At 31.8% G+C, this 23,997-nt stretch overlaps 1 protein-coding gene across 1 annotated transcript; it reads right to left on the bottom strand.

Moving 5' to 3' along the window:
* Nucleotides 1-504: 504 nt before the first annotated feature.
* LOC127730450 (uncharacterized) lies at nucleotides 505-17,349 on the bottom strand. The gene is made up of 4 exons (XM_052238879.1): nucleotides 17,200-17,349; nucleotides 11,014-11,795; nucleotides 10,591-10,648; nucleotides 505-8,544 (listed from the first exon to the last, which is right to left on the bottom strand). The coding sequence occupies exons 1-4, from the start codon at nucleotides 17,306-17,308 to the stop codon at nucleotides 8,288-8,290; spliced, it is 1,206 nt and encodes a 401-aa protein (XP_052094839.1). The 5' UTR covers nucleotides 17,309-17,349; the 3' UTR covers nucleotides 505-8,287.
* Nucleotides 17,350-23,997: the final 6,648 nt, after the last annotated feature.

Below are 23,997 nucleotides of genomic sequence, written 5' to 3' on the forward strand. Positions count from 1 at the left end.
ATTACCCCCGAAATCAATCCCAGCATTTCCTTTGCAATATGGAACCTTGTGGCACAATGTCAGAGAGATCCATGCACTAACACACAAGTTATGTCTGGAAGTTACAAAAATGCTTATTTTTGGCCCCTAATTCCTTAACTGTTGGTACCATAACCCCCAAAATCAATCCCAACCTTCCTTTTTTGGTATTGAACCTTATGGTAAAATTTCATAGAGATCCATTCACTTAAACTAAAGTTAGAGTGCGAAAACCAATGTGTCTTCGGACGACGACAATGACGACAACGCCATACCAATATACGACCGCAAAATTTTTTGCGGTCGTATAAAAACGTATACATATTATACACATCTATGCTTTGTTTCAAATATTTGGAAAACTGAAATTATCATATTCACTGTTTGGTAAATGCGACACTATTCGAACAGCGGTATACTACTGTTGCCTTTATTTATGGCTACACAAAATTAAAACTAGGCTAGTTTATTAAAATCAACAATGTCTTCTTTTGAAGGGTTTTTAATTACATAATGGGAGCATACATTCACATTAAGTACATAAAGGTGTAAATCAATACACTAATATACTTATCTACCATATCACAGTAAATATATTTATAATACTGCCATGAGATTATTTACATGTTAAATCATTGCAATAAATGTAGAGAGAAATTCTAATCAAAGTGCTTGTGAGCACTGAAGGGTAAAGATTGATTTCATTTTGCAATTTAGTGAATTTTTAAATTGAATTTTATTTTGCTTGGCAAGTTAAAAAATTGAGTTGAGACTTATCTTTCTTTGTTCATGATTGTACATTTGTAGTTGAACCTATTTTTATAACAGATTCATACACCATGCATTACTTCTGTAATTTTTAATAAAAACATGTTTTCTTGACAAGTATGGTAATTCAAATACACATCATATTGTAACTTAAAAATATCAAAGTATAATATATCATCAATAAGTTGCATGAAATAGACTGGATAGGATCTAAATAATGATCACTACAGTGCATTTTTTTATTTGAACTATCAAAGGTAGTGATCAACCTTCAAAGATATAGATATCAGTCAGTACCATAGGGTTTCATGCAATCTTTACCCCAAAAAAATTCATAAGGGGTTCCGCAGAACCCTGTGTTTCGCCTGCGATTGCTGCTGTCAGTGTAAAAGTGTAATGTTGACTTAAATTAAAAAGTGAGCCCATTTATCAGAAAAATAGAGAATTTAAAAAAAAAATCAATCTTTTTCTTTAGATGCTATTTCTTGGTCTTGAAGATGAGCTTCTGTCCAAGTTTCATAACAATCCATGAAGTTTACAAATTTATCATGTAAAAAAAATTTAATCCCAGACTGTAAATGTTAACTGTAAATAAACTGCTCCGCAGGGCTCAGCTTGATACGACCGCAGAGGTCGAACCCTGAACAGTTGGGGCAAGTATGGACACAACATTCAAGCTTGATACAGCTCTGAATTTGGATTATGATTAAATATTTGACAAGGCATAGGTTTCTGACACAGAATGAATGTGGTCTAAGAACTTAAAAATTTTAAATTGGACATTCACCTATTATGGTCCAATATCCAAAATCTAAATACATGGTTAGATTCAGCATATCAAAGAACCCCAAGAATTCAATTTTTGATGAAATCAAACAATGTTTAATTTTGGATCCTTTTGACCTCAATGTGGACAAAGTTGATATCGGGGCCCAAAAATCAAAAATCTAAATACATGGTTAGATTCAGCATATCAAAAGAACCCCATATATTCAATTTTTGTTGAAATCAAACAAAGTTTAATTTTGGACCCCGTTTTGGACCAACTTGAAAACTGGGCCCATAATCAAAAATCTAAATACATGTTTAGATTCAGCATATCAAAGAACCCTAAGAATTCAATTTTTGTTAAAATCAAACTAAGTTTAATTTTGGACCCTTTGGACCTTAATGTAGACCAATTTGAAAACGGAACCAAAAATTAAGAATCTAAATACACGGTTGGATTCGGCATATCAAAGAACCCCAATAATTCAATTTTTGATGAAATCAAACAAAGTTTAATTTCGGACCCTTTTGACCTCAATGTGGACCAATTTAAAAACGGGGCCCAAAATCAAAAAACTTAATACACGGTTAGATTCAGCATATTAAAGAACCCCAAGAATTCAAGAATAAAACCCCATTGAAATTGGTCAAGAAATAAGCAATTTATACGAAGTATCTTCTTTTGCACAATACTGTGCAATTGAATATTTCTTGCTATTGTGCAATACTGTACAATTGACAATTTATTGCTATTGCGCAATATTGTGCTATTGGATATTTCTTGCTATTGCGCAATGCTGTGCAATTGAAGATTTCTTGCTATTGCGCAATACTGTGCAATTGAAAATTTCTTGCTATTGCACAATACTTATTATATAATAATTTACACATCCTGTTTGGTGTGTATCTCCTACCATATCATTATTATTTGCTTTTAAATATAAATCAGAAAATAACCAACTTAAAATGGAAAATTTTAAAAGAAAAAAAAAAGGAAAAAAAGAAAAAAAAGGAAGAAAAAAAAAATCCCCCCCCCCAAATTTTTTGAACCCCCTTATGATTCATCACCCCCAAACTCAATCCCAGCCTTCCCTTTGTGGTATGGTACCTTGCAGTACAATTTCAGAGAGATCCATACACTTGAACACAAGTTATTGTCTGGAAACTAGAAAAATGTGTTTTTTGGCCCCTTTTTGGCCCCTTATTACTAAACGTTTTGGGCAATTACCCCCAAACTCAATTCCAGCTTTTCCTTTGTGATATGGAACCTTGTAGTACAATATCATAAAGATCCATACACTTACACACAAGTGATTGTCCTGAAGCTAGAAAAATGCTTGTTTTATGCCCCTTTTTTGGCCCCTAATTCCTAAAATTTTGAGGCAATTACCCCCAAAATCAATCCCAGCCTTCCCTTTGTGGTATGGTACCTTGCAGTACAATTTCAGAGAGATCCATACACTTGAACACAAGTTATTGTCTGGAAACTAGAAAAATGCTTATTTTTGGCCCCTTTTTGGCCCCTTATTCCTAAACGTTTTGGGCAATTACCCCCAAACTCAATTCCAACTTTCCCTTTGTGATATGGAACCTTGTAATTCAATTTCAGAAAGATCCATACACTTACACACAAGTTATTATCATGAAACTAGAAAAATGCTTGTTTTTTGCCCCTTTTTTGGCCCCTAATTCCTAAAATTTTGAGGCAATTACCCCCAAAATCAATCCCAGCATTCCCTTTGCGATATGGAACCTTGTGGTACAATGTCAGAGAGATCCATACACTAACACACAAGTTATGTCTGGAAGTTACAAAAATGCTTATTTTTGTGCCCTTTTTGGCCCCTAATTCCTTAACTGTTGGTACCATAACCCCCAAAATCAATCCCAACCTTCCTTTTGTGGTATTGAATCTTATGGTAAAATTTCATGGAGATCAATTCACTTAAACTAAAGTTAGAGTGCGAAAACCAATGTGTCTTCGGACGACGACGACGACGACGACGCCAACATCATACCAATATACGACCAAAAAATGTTTAATTTTTGCGGTGGTATAAAATTGAAGTCCATCTATCAGAAAAATAGAAAAAAAGGAATAAAATATATATTTTCAAGGGTTTGCTTCAGACATTATCTTTTAGGCCGTATCTTTTAATCATTAAAAAGCAAAGTTCAAAAAAACTCTATGAAGGTTTGACAAAGTAATTGATGTGTAACAAACTTAACCCCACACTAAGTCCATTTATCAGTAAAATACAGAAAAATGAAAATAAATATTTCCCAAATTTTGCTCTGGATACTACATTTTGGTCATAAACACTCTTCTGTCCAAATTTATAAAATTCCATGAAGGTTTGACAAAGCTATTGATGACTGAAAAACTTTAACCTCAGACAAAATCAGAAGTTATCTGTTAAAAAAACTAAGTCCATTTATTAGTAAAATACGGAAAAATAAAAATAAATATTTTCTAAATTTTGCCTTGGATACTGTATTTTGGTCATAAACAAGCTTCTGTCTCAATTTTATAAAATTCCATGTAGGTTTGACAAAGTTATTGATGTCCAAAAAAATTTTAACCACAAACTTAACCTAAATGTTGACGCCATCGACGGAATCTATGATCACTATGTCTCGCTTTCGCAAAATAAATTTCACAGGCTCAACCAAAAGGGAAGGAAACTCCAACAAATTTCTCATGACTTCATATTTTTTATGTGTTCTGTGAAATCATAATGATTTCTATGTTGACAACACACATCCTAAGTTTGTAAATGAAAATAACAATAAGTTTCTCTTTAAAACAAGATAATCGTAAAAAATAATAGTAAAAGATTGAAGTGCACTAGCCTTAAAAGGTTTTGACTCCATTAACTTTGAGGAGTCCTGCTAATTTTAATAATGTTAATTGAAAAAAAAACTCCCGAACCAATGCCTACTAAATTTCCTGTTGGTAGAGTTCCCTCATGTGGACAGCGATGGTATGCAAAGCTGTCAAATAAAAATAATTAACTGCAACTTGTAAATGAAAATTTAGTAAGATAATAACTAAATGCAGTCATTAAGTGTGCATCTTTTGACAAGGTGGTGAAGGATATAAACATCCAATGAAACAAAATAATACTGTAATCAAGTGTACATGTATCTGTTAAATTTTGTTTTTGTTCAGCAATCTACACCCTATACCAGTAGGAAGTGTATACAGAGAACTGGAACCCTGCCAATTGTGAATCCTGCCAATACAAATTATTCTGTAGCATTATAAAGCAGTATCTGGTATAAGTTGATACACAATGATTTCACATATAATTTTTATAATAAACTTGTGATGTATTATTTCCTTTTAAATAATACCACTATAAATCACATAAATAATTCACTTCAATACACATACATACTATGCAAAACTTTATTCATTTAAAATGATATGAAGATGTGAGCAACATATAAATCACCATCATTAATACATTTGTTTTATTGTCATACTTCAAACTTCTATACAAGATAATATTAAAATGTATTATTATTATTTCTTTAACATCAGAAATTCTTTGCATGAATTTAACAAAACTGTTGATACTGGTGTTAACAGTCAATACACCAATTTGTGTTATCTCAAAATTTTTATAAAAATGTGTAACTTAATTGTACTACAAATGTTGTATGCAAAACTACTACATGTATATGTTTTGTATCCTTAAGAAAACATTTAACAAATTACAAAATTAACACTAAAATCCAAGAAACTAACAGGAAAATACAAAATGATATGTAAATCTAAAATTACAGAAACAAGATGATTAATGCCATCACAAAAGATACCATGATTATAAGTGACTATGTCAATATATTTTGGGAAGTTTTAGTTGAGATTAATTCTATAAACACCAAGAAAAATCAAAAGTTTCAAATGAATAACTGAGTATGAATCAAGTCAATGTGCGGCAACATATAACTGTTAATCCCAATAATGTGTACATAACTTCTTCTAATATGAATGTGCACAACGTTCCCTTCTCAACATGCTGATGCAATATCATGTTATCTTCCTCATAGACCTTTCTGTATTCTTCTGCAAATGTTTTATCAGCCTCATGGTATACATTTTCTATATATTATATTTTACTAAAATGACAAACTATTAGATCTGTTCACATTGAAGTTCTTTGAAAAATGTTATAATTATGTTAGTTTCAAAATATCTGATTTAGACCTCTAAAAATCATTACAAAGTTTTCCACATTATAAAACACTTTAAAAATATTAGTAATTCTACAATAACACAACTCATACTAAAAAACAACTTTTGGATAAATAACAAATATTTCTATAAAACAGTGTTTACATATTATCTACCAGTAAATTCAGTGATGTGTGAGAAGTTAACAGATTTCAAAGTAAGAATGAAACGCCTAAAACCTCTTGTTGTCTGATCAATCTCGAAAAAAAAATTCGTCCCGACACCAGCTATTTTTCAAATTCATGAATTTGGTATGTACACATCAAATTGAAAATTCAACTTTTGAAACACCTATACTATAGGACTTGTTCAAAACTCAAAGAGTTCTACAGTGTTTACTACAATGCTGAGAACAGGGAAGGTAGAAACATGGTAAAAGTCAGTGTTAGTACTCAATTTACTAAAGTTTGGACTAATATGATTAAATTGGTGAAAACAAATATCTCAAAACACTTAAATTTAACAAAATATTACTATTACAAACATATCAAAATACTTTAATTTAACAAAATAGTACTATTTGTTTACAAGCCATTAAATTTGGCAGTCATGGCACAATAAACAAAGAAGGAGGTATAAGAGCCACTATTTGGCCACTGAAGTTGAAAAAAAATTATAAATTTATTCAATCCTTTCAAAATTATGCTAACCTGTAGATAAAAAACAAAATGCTATTGGAAAAAACAAAAACTATTTGGCCACTGAAGTCGATAAAAATATTAAATTTATTCAATCCTTTCAAAATTATGCTAACCTGTAGATAAACAAGCATTCTGAGAGTATTGCATGGCAATACATAGTCCCCTACCGGGTAAAAATTCATTAAACTGGAACAAAATGCTAACTTGTTCTATAACTTGTCATGGTGTAAACAAAAAGAAAATATCAAGTCAATATCTTCAAGCATGACTAAAAACAGTGTGGAAAACTGAATATATGAGTGAAATTTTTCAAGTCCAAGGACCATAACTCTGCACAAAATTATCAGACCGAAACAAAAATTTGAACTTGATCTGTAACTTGTCATGATAAAACTATATACCAATTGTCAATCAATATCTTCAAGCATGATGAAAAAAAGTGTGGAAAACCTATAACATTCTAACATTAGATATGATTAATAGTTCTCTAAAATTAGATATGATGTAATACAATGTATATTTATTTTCAAGTTATAATCAAATATAATTAATAGTTCCAAATATTGTTTCTTTCATTTGTCACAAACAAATATAGATTTGTAACTTATCTATAAAATGTCAACAACTTTTATCTACACAATGTAATGTAATGAAATATATACCTTAATAAAAATAGATTATTATCTAATTAAAGCATTCAGAAAATTAGTTTATACAAAATAACATATAAACCTGCCACAAAATTCCTCAAACAATTTCCCAAAGAATGTCTTTTAAAAAATGAGTTATCTCCCTTTGTACCCGATTATATGGTTTAACATAGTACTCTAACATTAGTTATGGAGTTTTTTTATGGACCATAACTCTGGACTAAATCATCAGACTGGAACAAAATTCGAACTTGATCTATAACTTGTCATGATAAAACTATATACCAAATATCAAATCAAAATCTTCAAGAACGAAGATAAAAAGTGTGGAAAGCTGAGTTGCCGGACTGACGGATGGACAGACAGACGGACGGACGGACAGACAGACGGATAGAGTGCAAACCTGAAGTCCCCTTCGACTTCGTCGGTAGGGGACTAAAAACAAAACAGATGACAAGAATCTTTTAGCATAGAAATGGGATATGGGATGTTCCTGTGACATTATGGAAAAGTCATAATGCACATATATATTTGACTAAAAATTTCCATTTAACATGTATTCAGTAAAATTTATTATGGGCAAAAGCTTTCCTCAAAAAGATATATTTCACTCATATCATCTTTGCAACAGAGATCTTGTGGCTAAATCATTTATATGGTTAACATTGTAACTCATTTCTAAATATTTGAAAAAATCTAAAAAATAAAGCAACTGAAGTTTTTTTCCTTAAGTTATTAGGTCTTGGGCAAATTTACTAGGTTCACATATATAATCTTTGATATCTCTCAGATTAATACTTTCTGTGAATAAAAGATAATATTTTGATAGGTTTATGGAAAGACCATCAAGTGCAGTTATCAATACTTAAAATTTTACAACGTTGTAAATTGCACAGCAATATATCACTAGTCTACAGGAAAATGTATAAAATCATTATTATGGTACAAGCATTTTTCTGTGCTTGTGAGCCAACCAAACACTGATTGTAAATAATATATTATAAACATAAAACTGAAAATTATATTTTGCAGAAAACATATACAAGTTTAAGCTATACTATTTATAGCTTACATAGTTTTGGAGATTTATACCCTGTATTAAATGGATTGAACCTTTTACTGAATAGGAATGAAAAAATGACAGGAATTCAACAAATAAATAGGATTACAATATATAACACCTTGTCCCTTATCCATAATCATGGCATCCAGTTACCAAAATCATGTACAGCTTTTTCTTCTTTAACTCTATGTTGATGACTGGGTAACTGGAAACAGTCAACAGGGAATGCACTAACAGTTCGATTGTATAACATCAAACTGAACTCTAAACATCCGACTACATGAAGTTTGTGATCTTCTTGTATACTAACTATCGATGTCACATTTAAAAATCTGGTACATACTGCTCCTACTTTAGATATTGATCCTAAACATACTGTTGGTGGCTGTTCAGCTGTAAGAGATAAACCATAAGTACATCGAAAACAATACGAACAAAGTTAGAATTATGTCCCTGTACTTTTATTAACAGTCTGTGATTTTCAGTGTGTTTCATATATGTGACAGAATTAATGGACAGAGGCAGATTGGCCTTCAATTAATGGACAGAGGCAGATTGGCCATCAATTCTATGACATTAAATCAAACATTGACTCACTTAAATGTCTCGTCAACCCTAAGACTTCACCAAATATAAAACTATAGATACAAGTTAGTCTAACCCTAAGACTTCACCAAATACAAAACCATAGATACAAGTTAATCTAACCCTAAGACTTCACCAAATACAAAACTATAGATACAATTTAATCTAAGACTTCACCAAATACAAAACTATAGATACAAGTTAATCTAACCCTAAGACTTCACCAAATACAAAACTATAGATACAAGTTAATCTAACCTTAAGACTTTACCAAATACAAAACTATAGATACAAGTTAATCTAACCCTAAGACTTCACCAAATACAAAACTATAGATACAAGTTAATCTAACCCTAAGATTTCACCAAATACAAAACCATAGATACAAGTTAATCTAACCCTAAGACTTCACCAAATACAAAACTATAGATACAAGTTAATCTAACCCTAAGACTTCACCAAATACAAAACCATAGATACAAGTTAATCTAACCCTAAGACTTCACCAAATACAAAACTATAGATACAAGTTAATCTAACCCTAAGACTTTACCAAATGCAAAACCATAGATACAAGTTAATCTTACCCAAAGATGTGACAAAATGTTAAAATGTTAAGGTGAAAATAAAGTTTTCCTGAAAAAATAATAAACAAGACTTTAACCAGTAGGGACAACACAGACATTAAAAAATAAAATAGCACATAATACAACACTGAAAACTAAGGCAAAAGCAACATGAATCCCTTTAAAACAAACTATGGGTGATTTCAGGTGCTCCAGAAGGGTAAGCAGAACCTGCTCTACTAGTAGTACCTGTTGTGTATTTCATGCTAAGTACAAATACGATGATGAGTCTCATTCGATCACGTCACAATTGATTGAAAGTGGGACTGTGGTTACAACAACTGGCACATATAAGTGCTTATCTGTGATACAGATATTCTATAATAGACAACCAACTGGCGATAGTGTCCATACAACTTTCGAAGGGATGACTTCAAATTTATCATTTGGAACCCTATGATCAACAGCTAAATTGGAAGCAGCAACCCTCTATTAAGGAAATCATAATTGGAAACACAAGCCCTGTAATATTTTATCAATTGGGAGATATATACTCTTTATGGTCTACCAAATTCTCAAACAGCAGCAAATGTTTCATTTCTGTGGCAGTCTTGAATCTGATTCTTTAAATTAATTTACCTTAGTATGGATAGAAAAGTATTTTTACTTATAACAATCACACTGCTATTTCATGTTTTATTTACAGACATTATTATCTAATCATAATGAATTATTCAACTGTTGTCCCTTATTTTATTTGACTTTGCTATTGCTATTGCTGTCTCAAAAGAAGGGGACTGTTGATAGTTCAAATATTAGCCTGAGTCACTTTATGAATAGTAGCTATGAGCATGTGTATACTTAATTTTCATTTTGTAATGTGACAGTTTCTTTTCTCTTTTTTTCATCTTTCATGTTTTGTATGATCTAAATATGCTTCCATCAAAACAATCTGGCATAATTTTTCAACAAATATTTACTGTGAGGAAGAAGACAAGTGTTTTTGTCACTGTATAATCATAATAATTTGTAGATATTATTTGGGATGTTTACCAAACTTTCTGTACAACTCTTGCAGTCTTGTAAATTTCCTTTTCCCAAAAAATATCCAATGCATTAACTTGTTGTCTTGTGAATATCTACCAATTACTCAAACCTCTTTCAAATTATGACAATTTGTTTAAGTTGAAACAGAATTGTTTTTATAACATATATGTCAACCAAATTCACAAAGAGCAGAAATAAATATACTATATATGTCTAATGTATATGCCTGCTCATTACTTACCCGATATAATCTGTTTATCCAAAAGTTTTTTATCTAAAGAAAATCTGTAGTCAAATTCCTAAAAATAGAAGCACCAACAATGATTATGAAATTTTGAAATAAGTTGATGAATTAGATGTCATGATTCACTTTCAGGATCCTATGAAAACTTAAAAAATATTTTTTTAAGTCCAATGGTATGAGTAAAGGGATAAGTCTCCATATTAACTGTCATTAATTAAGGTAATATTAATTTCGAATTTGCTATAGTATGATACAAAGCATTTATCTACTGAAAGAGGAAGACCTACTGCAGAAATTTCAACCATTTGTTGCTGTTTATTCACCAGCATAACTCCATCACTAAAACTTCTTGTCTAAATACTACAAAGTTGATAAACAAGACTTGGTATTAGCTAATTATAAACAAACATATAAACTTGCCTGAGATTTTGTCATAAAAGTAAAATTGGCACATGCTGTATTATTTACATGCATTTTCTTCATCTCCACTCTACCACAACAGAAACATTCATAATCTTCACAGTCACAAAATCCAACACTGTTGGTCATAGTAAGATTTCTTAATGTTATTGTCTCATTCCCAACTGTCTCATTAATCTTCGATGACAGTAATTTTGGATAATTTATGCTAATTTTTTCTTCTTTTTGAAGATAAGAAGTATCTTTCATTATGCCGCCAACATCTTCCAACGATAAATTAAGGGGCCACAAACCTTGCTGATATAGTAATTTTTTGTACTGTTTTGGTTGAAATACACCAAAAGCTGACAGTTTTTCCAGTGTTTTATTTTTTACACTCTTTCCCATTTCTAAAGTTTTATTTTTAATTTTTTCCAGTACAATATTTAAGTTTCCCTTCACTTCTGGTGACTTCACTGATGTTTTATTTCCAGATATTTTATCTACTTTTGCATTCACTGATGTGACTTTAATATTTTTTTCAGAAATTTTCTTTTCTAAATTAGGGTTTTTTGTTTCCTTCTTTTTCTCTGGTGAATTCTTTTCTTTTTTCTTTTCATCCTGTTCCTTTTTGAATTTGTCAGATTCATTTTTCACCTCACTCAGTTGTGGTTTCTTGACCAGATCTGGTTTGGCAATAACATTATTGACAGTTCTGTCTTTCAAGCTTTTCTCTTCATTTTTTCTTAGAACAATCTGAGTCTTTGATAAATTATCCGAAAAACTTGTTCTTGTTTCTGTTTCTGTAAAGCAGAATATAGTATCAGTAATTTTTTTTATGAAAAAAAGCTATGCAAAGTATATTGTTTTATTTCAAATGATAATCGTCTTTCTGCTCAATTTAAAATAATAAATATTATTGTCATTTTAATAAGGCCAAAAAAAATATATGTGTGTTTATGGTTACATAATAAAAAAAAAATTAGGTACATGTAGGTAGGTCAGTATTTCCATTTTATTTTTTGCAACATGATTTTGATTTGTGTTGTCCTTCTTGTTGTAGTCCAAGTTGTCCATGAGCCAAGTTTACCTGTATTTTAATGATTGGATTATTTCCCGTAGTTATTAGTTGGAAAAAAGATGGCAGCAAAGTGTTTATTTCATCACACAAGTCATGAGTTTCCTAAAAACAGCTGTCATATTCAAGATTGTGAACATTGGGATGTATCAGGCAATTGATTAAATTTATTGGCAACTCTAACTTTGCATTTGACACGAGTTCAGTTAATTTTTCACTTTAGGATGGAAATAAAATGACTTAGGGTTGGCGCTCAAATTAAGTTGGTTGGGTAACTGTAAATCAACCTATTTTTTTTTTGGCCTAATATCACAACTATTTCTATGTGAAATTTGTAGTATTTTGCCTGATTAAAAAAAACATCTAAATCTTAGGACCAATTTTAACCCTTCATGAACTTACTCCTTGAACCACTATCATGACTATTCAACCTCTTGCAGGAAAAATGCCTACAATGCTACATCTCACTTGTGAGATCAACAATTGAGTATAGAGTGGTACAATGTAATTTTGGACCCATATATATATATACATATACATTTGTGTATGAAAGGTGACTTTAAAAAAATTGAACTTATACAAAGAAGAGAGGTGCCTGTTTCATTAGCTGAAATTACCACTCAAAAGTAGAAAGTACTATTCGACGGCTGCTGAGTAATTTTGAACTCCAGACACTCCAGAAACAGAAAAATAATTAAGGCAACCATTCCTATACAATATAGCAGAGACTGATAAACTATACTACCTCACACAAATCAAAAACAAAAGACTATGTAATGATCAATCACTTTCAGAATAAATAAACAATCAATTCTAAGTGCTATAAGACTAACGTTACAGCACCCAAATTGCACCTATTTAGCAAAATCGCAGCGAAAATCTTACAAGTTTTCTTAGGGACTAAACAACTTGTATTTTTTTTATTACTTGACATTATGCTCGTCTTTCAAATAAGTAAATATATTTAAATATTCACAAAACGTTCACAGTATATATCAACAGATGAAGTATTCACTGGAAAAAGTAAAATCTGCAGAAACGTCGCCATGCGACGTCCACAAAAAGTCATCTTTTAAAAATGACCAAATAAAATATGTTACGAGCATCCATTTCTTAAAAAAAATGTATAGTAAACATGGACTAATGTCAAATTGTTCTAAATAATTGAAGAAATAGAACAAAACATCTGTTATTCGATTTTTAAGGATGTGAATTTACGCATGGATGCAATTTGGGTACTCTTCATTGCAGAATCATGGATCGTTTGGAGGTCGGTTCAAACCCATTTTTCTATGATTCAATATGGATTCAAAATTAAATTGGTGAAACTATATAGTAAATAGTGATGCATCTACAAAATAAACACAGAATGGAAACTTTGTCTGGATCATAGATAAACGTAGGTGAAAAAACTGTCAAAATAGGTGCAATTTGGGTTCCCACACCTTACATGTTTTGACACAAACAATGAAATTTACAAACAGTGGTCTCTTTAGCCCAAAATAGAAGGGCCCCGCGCCCTGGGTGCCATCAGCCACGCCCTGGGTGCCCTCAGCCGCGCCCTGGCTGCCTTCATCCGCGCCCTTCTGCCCCGACACCTTTTTCCCAAAAACCCTTGTGCCGTTTTGGTAAAATCGCCTTTTGTTTCATCGATTTCTTATCACAAAGTTAAATTACATATATGACACCAGGTGATTGCCCCCAGGTTAATCATGTCATTACAATCAATTACAGTGGATAAGTAATAACTAGGTAATTTAATTAAGACAATGTACCTTTTTGTCATAAATTTGATGAATGTGTCAGCGTGGGTCGGCATTTTCGATCTAAAACAAGAGTGTATAAATGAAGACTTTCATGACTTTAGAATAGAATTTAAGTCATCAAAATACAACTATGCCTTCACAGAAACACCGTCCATCTCAACTTGTGAGCGACAAGCAAACAGTTAACGTATTAGAAATTAATTTTGGAGTTACTTCCCCTGTTTTAGCTTATTACAAATTTGTGCTCCTAAAATATTATCTAGTATTAAAAATAGGAATAAATTACCAATTGAATACAAAATTATATAAGAATGTTACCTTAAGGATATTAACTGTCTATAATAGTAAGTTAATTTGCCTCTATTGGTTTATAGTGATGTGATGTATGAATGTGTATTTACATGTTTTATGAACATGTCGTATGAATTACATTTTCTAATGCAAATTTTATAGAATAAATAATCAAAACAACAACTTATGCATCTTTATTAACAACATATACAGTAAAAAAAAGAATGTGAACTCGTGATACACACAGAAACATAGACAAAAGAAATGAGCAGTGCCTTTTCCTTTCATAAAAAAGTGCCCTGCCCTCCACTGGCACCCTGCCCCTTTTGATTTCTAGCTGGAGCACTGACAAACAATCACTTTTTCCTGAACTATATTATTTAGTGGAACCAACTAGTGGTGGTTTAAACCCCAAAGGTCTTTAGATCAGCCCTGATCAGTAAGCTACAATCGCTCTCACTTCAGTTGTTTACATACCAAAGTTTTGGGTACTACAAAGTATTTTCACAGATTGCAGCGGTTTATTGCAAGGTACCAAAATAACCTGAAAAACTTTCGAAAACTGACAGTTATTACCCAAAGACTTCATTTTCTATGGTTTTATACAGCTCATATTGATAATAAAGACTATGATTTTCATATATATGCATATGTAACTTTACCTTAATTAAAGTACAATTTGACTTGATTAGGAATAAGACTTGTGTGTCTAGTATGCAAGTTCCTTGTAAACAATATTGAGGACAAAACTATTTGGATAAAGCTTTTGAAAAATTACATACGCCATGCTGTTTCCAAGGCACATGCATGCAAGGCACAAAAATAGTATTCCTATACTACATGTATGAAAGTTAAATTGTACTTTAATTAAATAAAAGTGACATATATTCCAAAATTATAGCCTGTATTATCAATATAGGCAGTATCACATTATATAATGTAGTTTTCATATAATATCATTCAGTTTTCTGGTTTATAAGCAGTTTTCAGCAGTTTTCAAGTTATCAGTGTACCAGTTTATTGCATGGTAAATAATTTGTTTAAAAATCCTTTGAATAAGTAAGTAAGTAAATTTTATTTAAAGTCGGCATATATGTACATAGTAACAGATAAAGCATGAGCTCTGGTGAGCTTTTTAACCGACTATAATATAAAAATCCTGCAGCTTCATGCAAATACTAATTAATAAAAATTCGTAAGGGTTCCGCGGAACCCAGTGTCTCGCCTACTTTTGCTGTTAATTGCAGGCTCAACAAAAATGAGGAAAAAAATTAATAAAAATATTCCTCTCTATACTATCTTTTGATTGTAAGTAGCTTCTGTCCAAGTTTGGTAAAAATCCAGGATGGTTTTTGAATCTAATAAATGTTTTTAAAACTTTAACTGCAGACTGTATGTAAAGTTAACTGGAAGAAAAACTAAGTCCATTTATAAGTAAAATACGGAAAAAATGGAACATATTTTTATCAAAATTTTCTTCTAGATACTATCTTATGATCATAAATAAGCTTCTGTCCAAGTGTAGTACAAATCCAGGATAGTTTAAGAAAGTTGTTAAAATTTTAAAAACTTTAACCACAGAGTGAATGTAATGTTAACTGGCAGAAAAACTAAGTCCATTTATAAGTAAAATACGGAAAAAATGGAATTTTTTTTTTACAAAATTTACTTCTGGATACTATCTTATGATCATAAACAAGCTTCTTTCCAAGTTTGGTAGAAATCCAGGATAGTTTAAGAAAGTTATTAAAATTTCAAAAACTTTAACCACAGAGTGAATGTAATGTTTCCTGGCAGAAAAACTAAGTCCATTTATAAGTAAAATACGGAAAAAATGGAATTTTTTTTTTACAAAATTTACTTTTGAATATAATCTTATGATCATAAACAAGCTTCTGTCCAAGTTTGGTAGAAATCCAGGATAGTTTAAGAAAGTTATTAAAATTTCAAAAACTTTAACCACAGAGTGAATATTTGTGGACGCTGCCGACGACAACGACGACGACGCCGACGGAATGTAGGATCGCTATGTCTCGCTTTTTCGACAAAAGTCGAAGGCTCGACAAAAATGAAAAAGCATGCAAATACATGTATAATGAAAGCAAATTAATTTGATTTCTGAACCTCCAGGGTCAATGCTCATGTGGCAAACACCTCTATGTGCATTGAATGAGGGAACCAGCAGTCACTTTGTGCTTTTGAATAAGGATTTGCTTAGCTGCTCTGACCTCTTAATCGATAAATTGACGCATTATTCTACAGAACAACTTTACAATTACATTAATTATTGCAGTGGCAAGAATTACAGCGCTGATAGAACTATAGTACTTTGTTATCGCCAATAATGGCAATATCGGTAGTTTCCATACCGATATCGTATCATAGTCTTTCAGGTTCATCATAACAAATGGACAAAAATGGCTGTATTTCCACCTCAAAAACTACTCTGAGTACAGACTTACATGTAAGTCTCTACCCGTACTGTACCTGTCCAGTTGGAAAAGTGTTAATGCCTGGCATCCACTAGATATATAAAAGTTAAATGCATTTTGTGTTTCAGAAAGATAAAATCTGTTTTGGATTTTGATGGCCATTTTTTTCCTTTCTGCAGAAGGTGTAAAAATAAACTAAGTTGGGATAAAACTTTGAGATACTCTCTCTCAGGTAAAAACTGTATAGTATTGTACTGATTGTCCTTGATTGACAGGGACAAAAGACAGACAATAGGTATCTACACAACTATAGGTGAGTTAAAGGGTTTAACTGAGTGGGCAGTATCAAAGCAATTCAGGTGTTTTTTTATTTTTACACCTTCTGCAGAAAGGAAAAAAAGTGCCCATCAAAATCCAAAAGTGATTATATCTTTCTGAAACAAAAAATGCATTTAACATTTATATATCTAGTGGATGCCCGGCCTTAAAACTTTCCAAACTGGACAGGTAAGTCTGTACACAGAGTAGTTTTTGAGGTGTAAATACAGCCATGTTTGTCCATTTGTTATGATGAACCTTATTTCAATATTTGGCTTAAGTGTAACTTATTTGTATCATAGTGACAGGCTAGTGTGCTTACTTGATGGTTGAGGCAAGGATAAGAAAATGTAAATCATCCAGAACGTTGTTACACATAATATTGCAAATAGAAATTGTCGCTTTTTGTATAATAATCTCAAAATTGCCATGTTCCCGAAACATTCTTTTTATCATTCAATGTCAAGTTGTAGCATTTATTGCAAATTTAAATTTTACTAAATTTGAAACGCAGATGTGATGTCTAAATGACAAGGTTACATTTTCGCCACATCTATGGTTCGTCCTATGCATACATAATAGGCAATGACCGTAAAGTGTCATTATGAAATCGGGTAAAAAGGGTTTACAGTTGGACACCAAAAAGAATCGAACTAATAAGATCTAACAGGGTTTTTTAATTACCTTTATAACTTGCGTGACGCAAGGAACTCGATTGAAAGAAAGCAAACTTTATTTCAATTTGAATAAAACATGTAAACATAAACTGACCTAAAGAGATTCAGGCGGAATCAATGTAAAAACGTATACAAAAACAAATTAAACCACGGTGACAATGGCTGTGGGAGAGAAATATCGATTCTATACCGATCAAATCTATCGAGATGTCAGCTCGACATTAAAGGGTGTTTAATTATACGTACATGCCTCGAAAACTAGACGCCATAAACAACTAGGAAATATGAGGATAACTATGGCACGCCTGAACCACTTTTATTAATTAATCTTAGATTATCTCAGATAAACTAGGATTATCTCAGATAATCCCGGTTTATCTCAGATAAACTAAGATTATCTCAGCTTAATTCAAATTCGAGAAAATCCTAGTTTATCTCAGAAAATACAGAAAATTCATTATCTGGAGAAAATCCCGATTATCTCAAAATATTAAGAAAATCTAGGTTTTTCTGATCGATTTTCAGATAATCCTAATTTATCTCCAGATAATTAATTTTCTCAATTTCAGATAATGAATTATCTCATTTCTCGAGAAAATCTAGGTTTATCTCGGATTCTAAATATACAAAAGAACAATGTAACGAGTGTTTTAATTGGACGACACTGAATCCGGCGTTTAACGTTTTACTTTCTCTTTGAAACCATGATGGTGACGAATTCACTTCCTATTATTAGGTGAACGGGGATGTGCCAAAATATGGGTCATAATTTTGCGAGATTTTATATAAAAATTAGCGTCCTTTTCAGAGGAGGGGCGACATTCAGCATACGGCACGCAATTTTTACTGATCGATCGCTGTTATTGTGTCATTTATCACTACTCGTGGTGTGAACATCACCGTTATTGACACCTGGACAAGCGAAATTTGTTGAATCAATTATAAAAACAAGTAATATACAGAAGGGCTGATTATATACAATATACATATACTTTGTACATACGTAATAAACAAATTTGGTAGCTATTTCTTTTACACAAACTGACTGTTTATTACCGACGGCTAATTTCGACATCGATAATCATTGAATTCTCATATTTTAATTCATTCAGTCGGTTTTAATTTTTTAATCGTGACAAAGTTTTGTAAAATATTTAATTTTAACTATTGCGTTATTTCGTCATTTGTCAGTAAACAAAATAAATAGCACTAGAAAGAACCTAGGCAACTAAGTAATCCAATACACAAATGCACGATTCAATTATGGGAAAAACAATAATCATCATGGTTATTCATTAGACATAATTTTCATTTTGTTTTCAAAATAATTAAATACATAAGAGTTTATATGCCACGAACCTTAAAGCGCCAGTTATTAATTGTAGGATATAAACAATAAATGTACATTGTCTGAATACAAAATGTGTGTGTACTCGCTAACACGGGTGTCATTCGGTTTATCGAGAGAAATGATCGTGAAAGAATATCTAACGGAGGTCAAGTATTGCGAGACGATCGTGAAAGCTCTGGTACCGGATCGTGAAAGAAATTTAATCGAGAAGACATATGAAAAGTCATTAATTAAATAATCTAATTTAATTCATTACACGGACAAATTTACAACAAAATAAAACTGTCTGTCAAAATGGTCGAACATTATGATCAGTATGTGAGAAAATCCAGTTCTAAAAGTACATAGTTTTTACAAAACAACAAAAGGCATATTGCTCCTCGACATTTCAGTGACATCAAAAATGTAAACAAACATGATTTTTTCACAAATTCCAATAAAATAAACTATTTTTCTTCGAAAAAGGGCATTCTGTTTGAATGCATCAAATGGTTCTCATAGTTATTTTGTATAAACATAATCTGAAACTTGGTAAAAAAAGAAATATTTACACAAAATTGATATTTCGGATCGTGAAAGATCACGTACTGGTTTATGAAGATCGTGAAAAGGATCGTAAAAGATCTAATGCTACGAAGACGTTCATATTATTCTTCAATTATATGATAATTAATATTTGTTATTGGTATTAAAAAAAACTAGATTGGCATGACTGACCCGGGTCTCTTTTGCTGGTGAATAGGGCTATAATCGTGCAATGCCATTGGATCTAATATCTTATAATACCACACAGACTTGGTAAATTGTATCAATACCAGTCCATTTGTCCGTCCTTCATAAGTATTGTTTTTTTATACATTAAGATGTTTTATTTTGTATTTATAACTTTGAATTCTCATCTTTATGCCCATTATATTTATAAAGCTTGCATACCTGTATGCTATAGGGCCACGGTATTTGGTGTATGGTGTACATGTCTGTCTGCATGTTTCATATATGACGTCAATTGTATTTGATATATTGAATGATAGTAAGATGTCTGTGTCTGACTGTCGGTCAGGGTTCATATACTTTCGACCTCATGTTCCGAATTAATTGGCCAAACATAACTTTTACATTTGTCAGTTTCTAAGGTACTGTAAGCATCGGAACACCTATATTTGGTGTACGGGATTTTTGTAGATATCTGTATGTCATGGTTCATCTGACCTTGACCTCTTTTTATGAATCATTGACAATTTTAAGAGTATGTGACACTTCTAGTAAAACCCTTAATATTACAGAAGTTCAACAAATATACTATCATAAGTAAAGCAGACGAGACATTTCAGCATTTGCGCTCTGGTATTCTTTATTCTGTAATATATAGTTGTCTCATTGGAAATCAATCCACATCTGCTACGTTGTATACAAAGATACATATAACAAAATGTTGGTTATCGTTCAATCTCAAATTTTTCATGAAAGATGCTGTTTTTGCTATAAGTTTTTGGTTGATGGTTAACTTTTTGGTTTGAACGTTGCATACCCATATTATTGGCTAAATAATGGAGGTCTGCCTGATTTGTACTAGTCCGATTCTCAGAGCTGAATTTTTCACACTGATTTAGACACGTTTTAAGTTAAAAATTTTTAACTTTAGAGGTAAAGTGTTGAATTTAAAAAACAAATGATAGCTTTCATGTTCGTTCTTATCAAAAAAGTTACTGGCTTCAACCAGTTGCAGGTATATCAAATGGTAAAAGACATATTGATTTCTGATTATTAAGTCTGGTCACGCATTATCTTTCACGATCAAAATAATGCGTTGCCTGATCTATCACGATCAAGTTTGATAAAAAATCAACAAAATTCAAGGTTTTCATTAACAAATGAACGATTTTAAAGGAAGAGCATACTTTTATTTTACTGTACTTTCGGACACAACAAAGATTAAATTTCAAATATATCATGATATATTGAAATATGACCATTATAGGTACAAAAACGTGTTTTTTTAATTAATCCCATAGACATGCATTGTGCCTTTTGTGTTTTTTCGTAAAGTACTGCATATTTTCTTTATCTTATTGCACAGTAATGTTGAGGAAGTTGAATCATTTTGACAGACATATTTTTTTGTTCGGATTTGTTCCGCATTTTGAAAATTCAGCGATTTTTTCACCTATTCTGAAGTAGAATTTACATTTAATTACATTCACGATCCGGTACCAGAGATTCCACGATCGTCTCGCAATACTTGACCACCGTAAAATATTCTTTTACTATCATTTCTCTCGATAAACCGAATGACACCCGTGGCTAAGAAACAGGAGAAAACCTCTTCGTTCTGTTTCTAAATCTTGAACCAAAACGTTTTATTCTTACAGGTAAATGTAATTACAGGTGACAAGATTGTCAAAGCTTTACCTGTTATAGTGCTAATATATAACAACTGCCCCCAATAAATGTTCACATAACAGGAAAAAAGTAATAAAAGTTTGTTTAAGACTGTTCAAAACAATATTTTAATTCATGCACGAAAAAGAAATTTTGAAAGATTTATATTCTTATGGTTTCTGTTCAATCTTTTTCTCAAATATTTTATTCTAATAATATCTTTTGACTCGAAAACTAGCATATATTTAAGGAAGGACTTATCTTTTTAGACAACCAGTTGGATTTTTGTCGAGCCTGCGACTTTTGTCGCAGAAAGCTCGACATAGGGGGCCGTTAGCTAACTTCTTAAAAGCTTTATATTTTAGAAGGTGGAAGACTTGGATGCTTCAAACTTTGTATATAGATGCCTCATGTTACGAAGTTTCCGTCTGTCACATGTCCATTGTCCTTTACCTCATTTTCATGGTTCAGTGACTACTTGAAATAAAAAGTTAACATTTTTTGTAATGATAATGTCTCTCTTATTATGAGTAACATGATAACTATGTTTTGTATTTGCGTACCTTGCAAGGTCCTCATGTCCGTCAGACAGTTTTCACTTGACCTCGACCTCATTTCATATCACCATTCTGCATATCTATCTCCACTCTGTATATCTATCACCACTGTGTATATATATCACAACTCTGTGTATCTATCCCCATCCTGTATATCTACCACCACCCTGTATATATATATCACCACTCTGTATATCAATCACCTTTCTGTATATCTATCACCACTTTGTTATATATCACCATTGTGTATATCTATCACCACTTTGTATAGATATCACCATTCTGTATATCTACCACCTTTCTGCATATCTATCTCCAATATGTATATCTATCACCACTCTGTATATCTATCACCACTCTATGTATACCACCACTCTTTATATCTATCAACACTCTGTATATCTACTACCACTCTGTATATCTATCACCGTTCTGTATATCTATCACCACTTCGTTTATATATCACCATTCTGTACATCTACCACCACTCTGCATATCTATCACCACTCTGTATGATCTATCAAAGTTTACTGACTTTGAACATGTTGAACTAGGTTATAAAATGCTAGTACTATCAGATCGTTCTTTTGTGTCCTATTTATTGGTATACTTTTTTTTGTCTGTATTGTGTTGATCTGGCCACCTTTTCACAAAGCCTTCTTAACTTACGATCACCGTATCATTTTACGATCCGTTTACGTGTGGTTCTACGTTCCCGTTACGTGTGTTTCACAAAGGCATCGTAAAGGACTACTAAGTTGATCGCAAGTTACGCACTGTGTATCATCGTAAGTGTATCGTAAAACGGAACTCTAGCTGTAAACAGGAGGTGTGAATCGTAGTTTATTTACATCGGAATATGGCACACTCTTCTTTCACAGATCGATGAGTCGAGCATGCCGATGAGAGCGGACGTGAAAATGTTTGCAGAGAGAATCCTTCAACATCATTGAAATTGTTTTGCCAAATTGGTTTCATGGATAAATATTGTTATCCTTACATCTTATATTTTATGTTTTGGATTATATTTTTTTGTTGAGGAAAGTTTCTGCAGATATTTTCAGGTTTGTTTGAGACATGTGGTCAGATGGAATCCATAAGAAGTTTCCATGTGGGAAACTATCAGACCAATCTATTTGATGTCTGAGGGTTTTAGCTGTTGTTCCCCTAATGGATCGGTAGTTTCTTTCCGAGATGCTTTATTGTAGGATTTTCGGCTTTCCTCTACCAGGAATACAGCTGGGCATTTAGCGGTATCGGTTTGGAATCCAAGTATGTCCTTTCCGGTTTCTCGTTCGTTGCCTTGACATTTGTGCGGCATCCGGGGTGACCTTATCCTTTATTTTGTATATAATTGTTTCTTAATTTTGATTTTTTTTATATTTGTGAGGACGAGCGAATCAGGTGAGTGGGTGTGTTCGTATGTTTTTCATTTGTAGACGAGACACAAGCCTTGTATCTTTGATGGGTTACTTCCTTTGATATTCAATAATACTTTTTTTCTTTGTATCGGAAATTTGAAATAATATATAGGAGTGACGAGACGTGTTTATATCTGATCAAAGAATTAAACGAATTTTTTAACAATTATTTGATAATGTCTAAAGTTATTATAGTACTGCAATTTTAGAGGAGATATGATTGATTGATTGCTGTTTTCTGAACGTACAGTGGCAAATATTTCATGCAGATTTATGAGCAAGAGAAGAATTTTCAAACAAGAAATAAGAAGTTGCATGCGTTGTCGTTGAAAAGAATTAAAAGAAAGTCCAATAAAAATAAACAAAACCAGTGTATATAATGTGCGAATCCTGAAATACCATTTTCACTGTATCCGTTATGAATTTCTAATGTAGAATGATAAATAAACAGACGACAAATTCATGATTTTTGAATAGAATAAGAAATAAGATATAATGTGTACTGTTTTTATAAATTCATGATATAGGTATGAGATGCGGACGGGTTTTCATCGCGCCTTCAGCCATCCAGGTGTAAAATTGATACACAAATAGATAAATATTAAGAATAGTTCACGAACAGAGCGTGCAAGAGATTTAAAAGCAGCAGTTAAGTTTCATTTGCAGAAAAATGTACCTTTTAACATAATTATTAATGTTGTATAACTTAAAACAGGTTTTGTTATTCAGCTTGTT

Source organism: Mytilus californianus, unplaced genomic scaffold, assembly GCF_021869535.1.
Source record: "Mytilus californianus isolate M0D057914Y unplaced genomic scaffold, xbMytCali1.0.p SCAF_2, whole genome shotgun sequence".
NCBI classification, from domain to species: domain Eukaryota; kingdom Metazoa; phylum Mollusca; class Bivalvia; order Mytilida; family Mytilidae; genus Mytilus; species Mytilus californianus.

What these genes read in the sequence shown, in the direction of transcription:
- LOC127730450 (XM_052238879.1), bottom strand. Translation starts at nt 17,308, where the DNA reads ATGGCAATTTTGAGATTATTATACAAAAAGCGACAATTTCTATTTGCA. An exon ending in ATCCTTGCCTCAACCATCAA is followed by an intron (nt 11,796 to 17,199) that starts GTAAGCACACTA and finishes TCTGCTTTACAG; the next exon opens with AAACAGAAACAAGAACAAGT. An exon ending in CTTTTATGACAAAATCTCAG is followed by an intron (nt 10,649 to 11,013) that starts GCAAGTTTATAT and finishes TTCTATTTTTAG; the next exon opens with GAATTTGACTACAGATTTTC.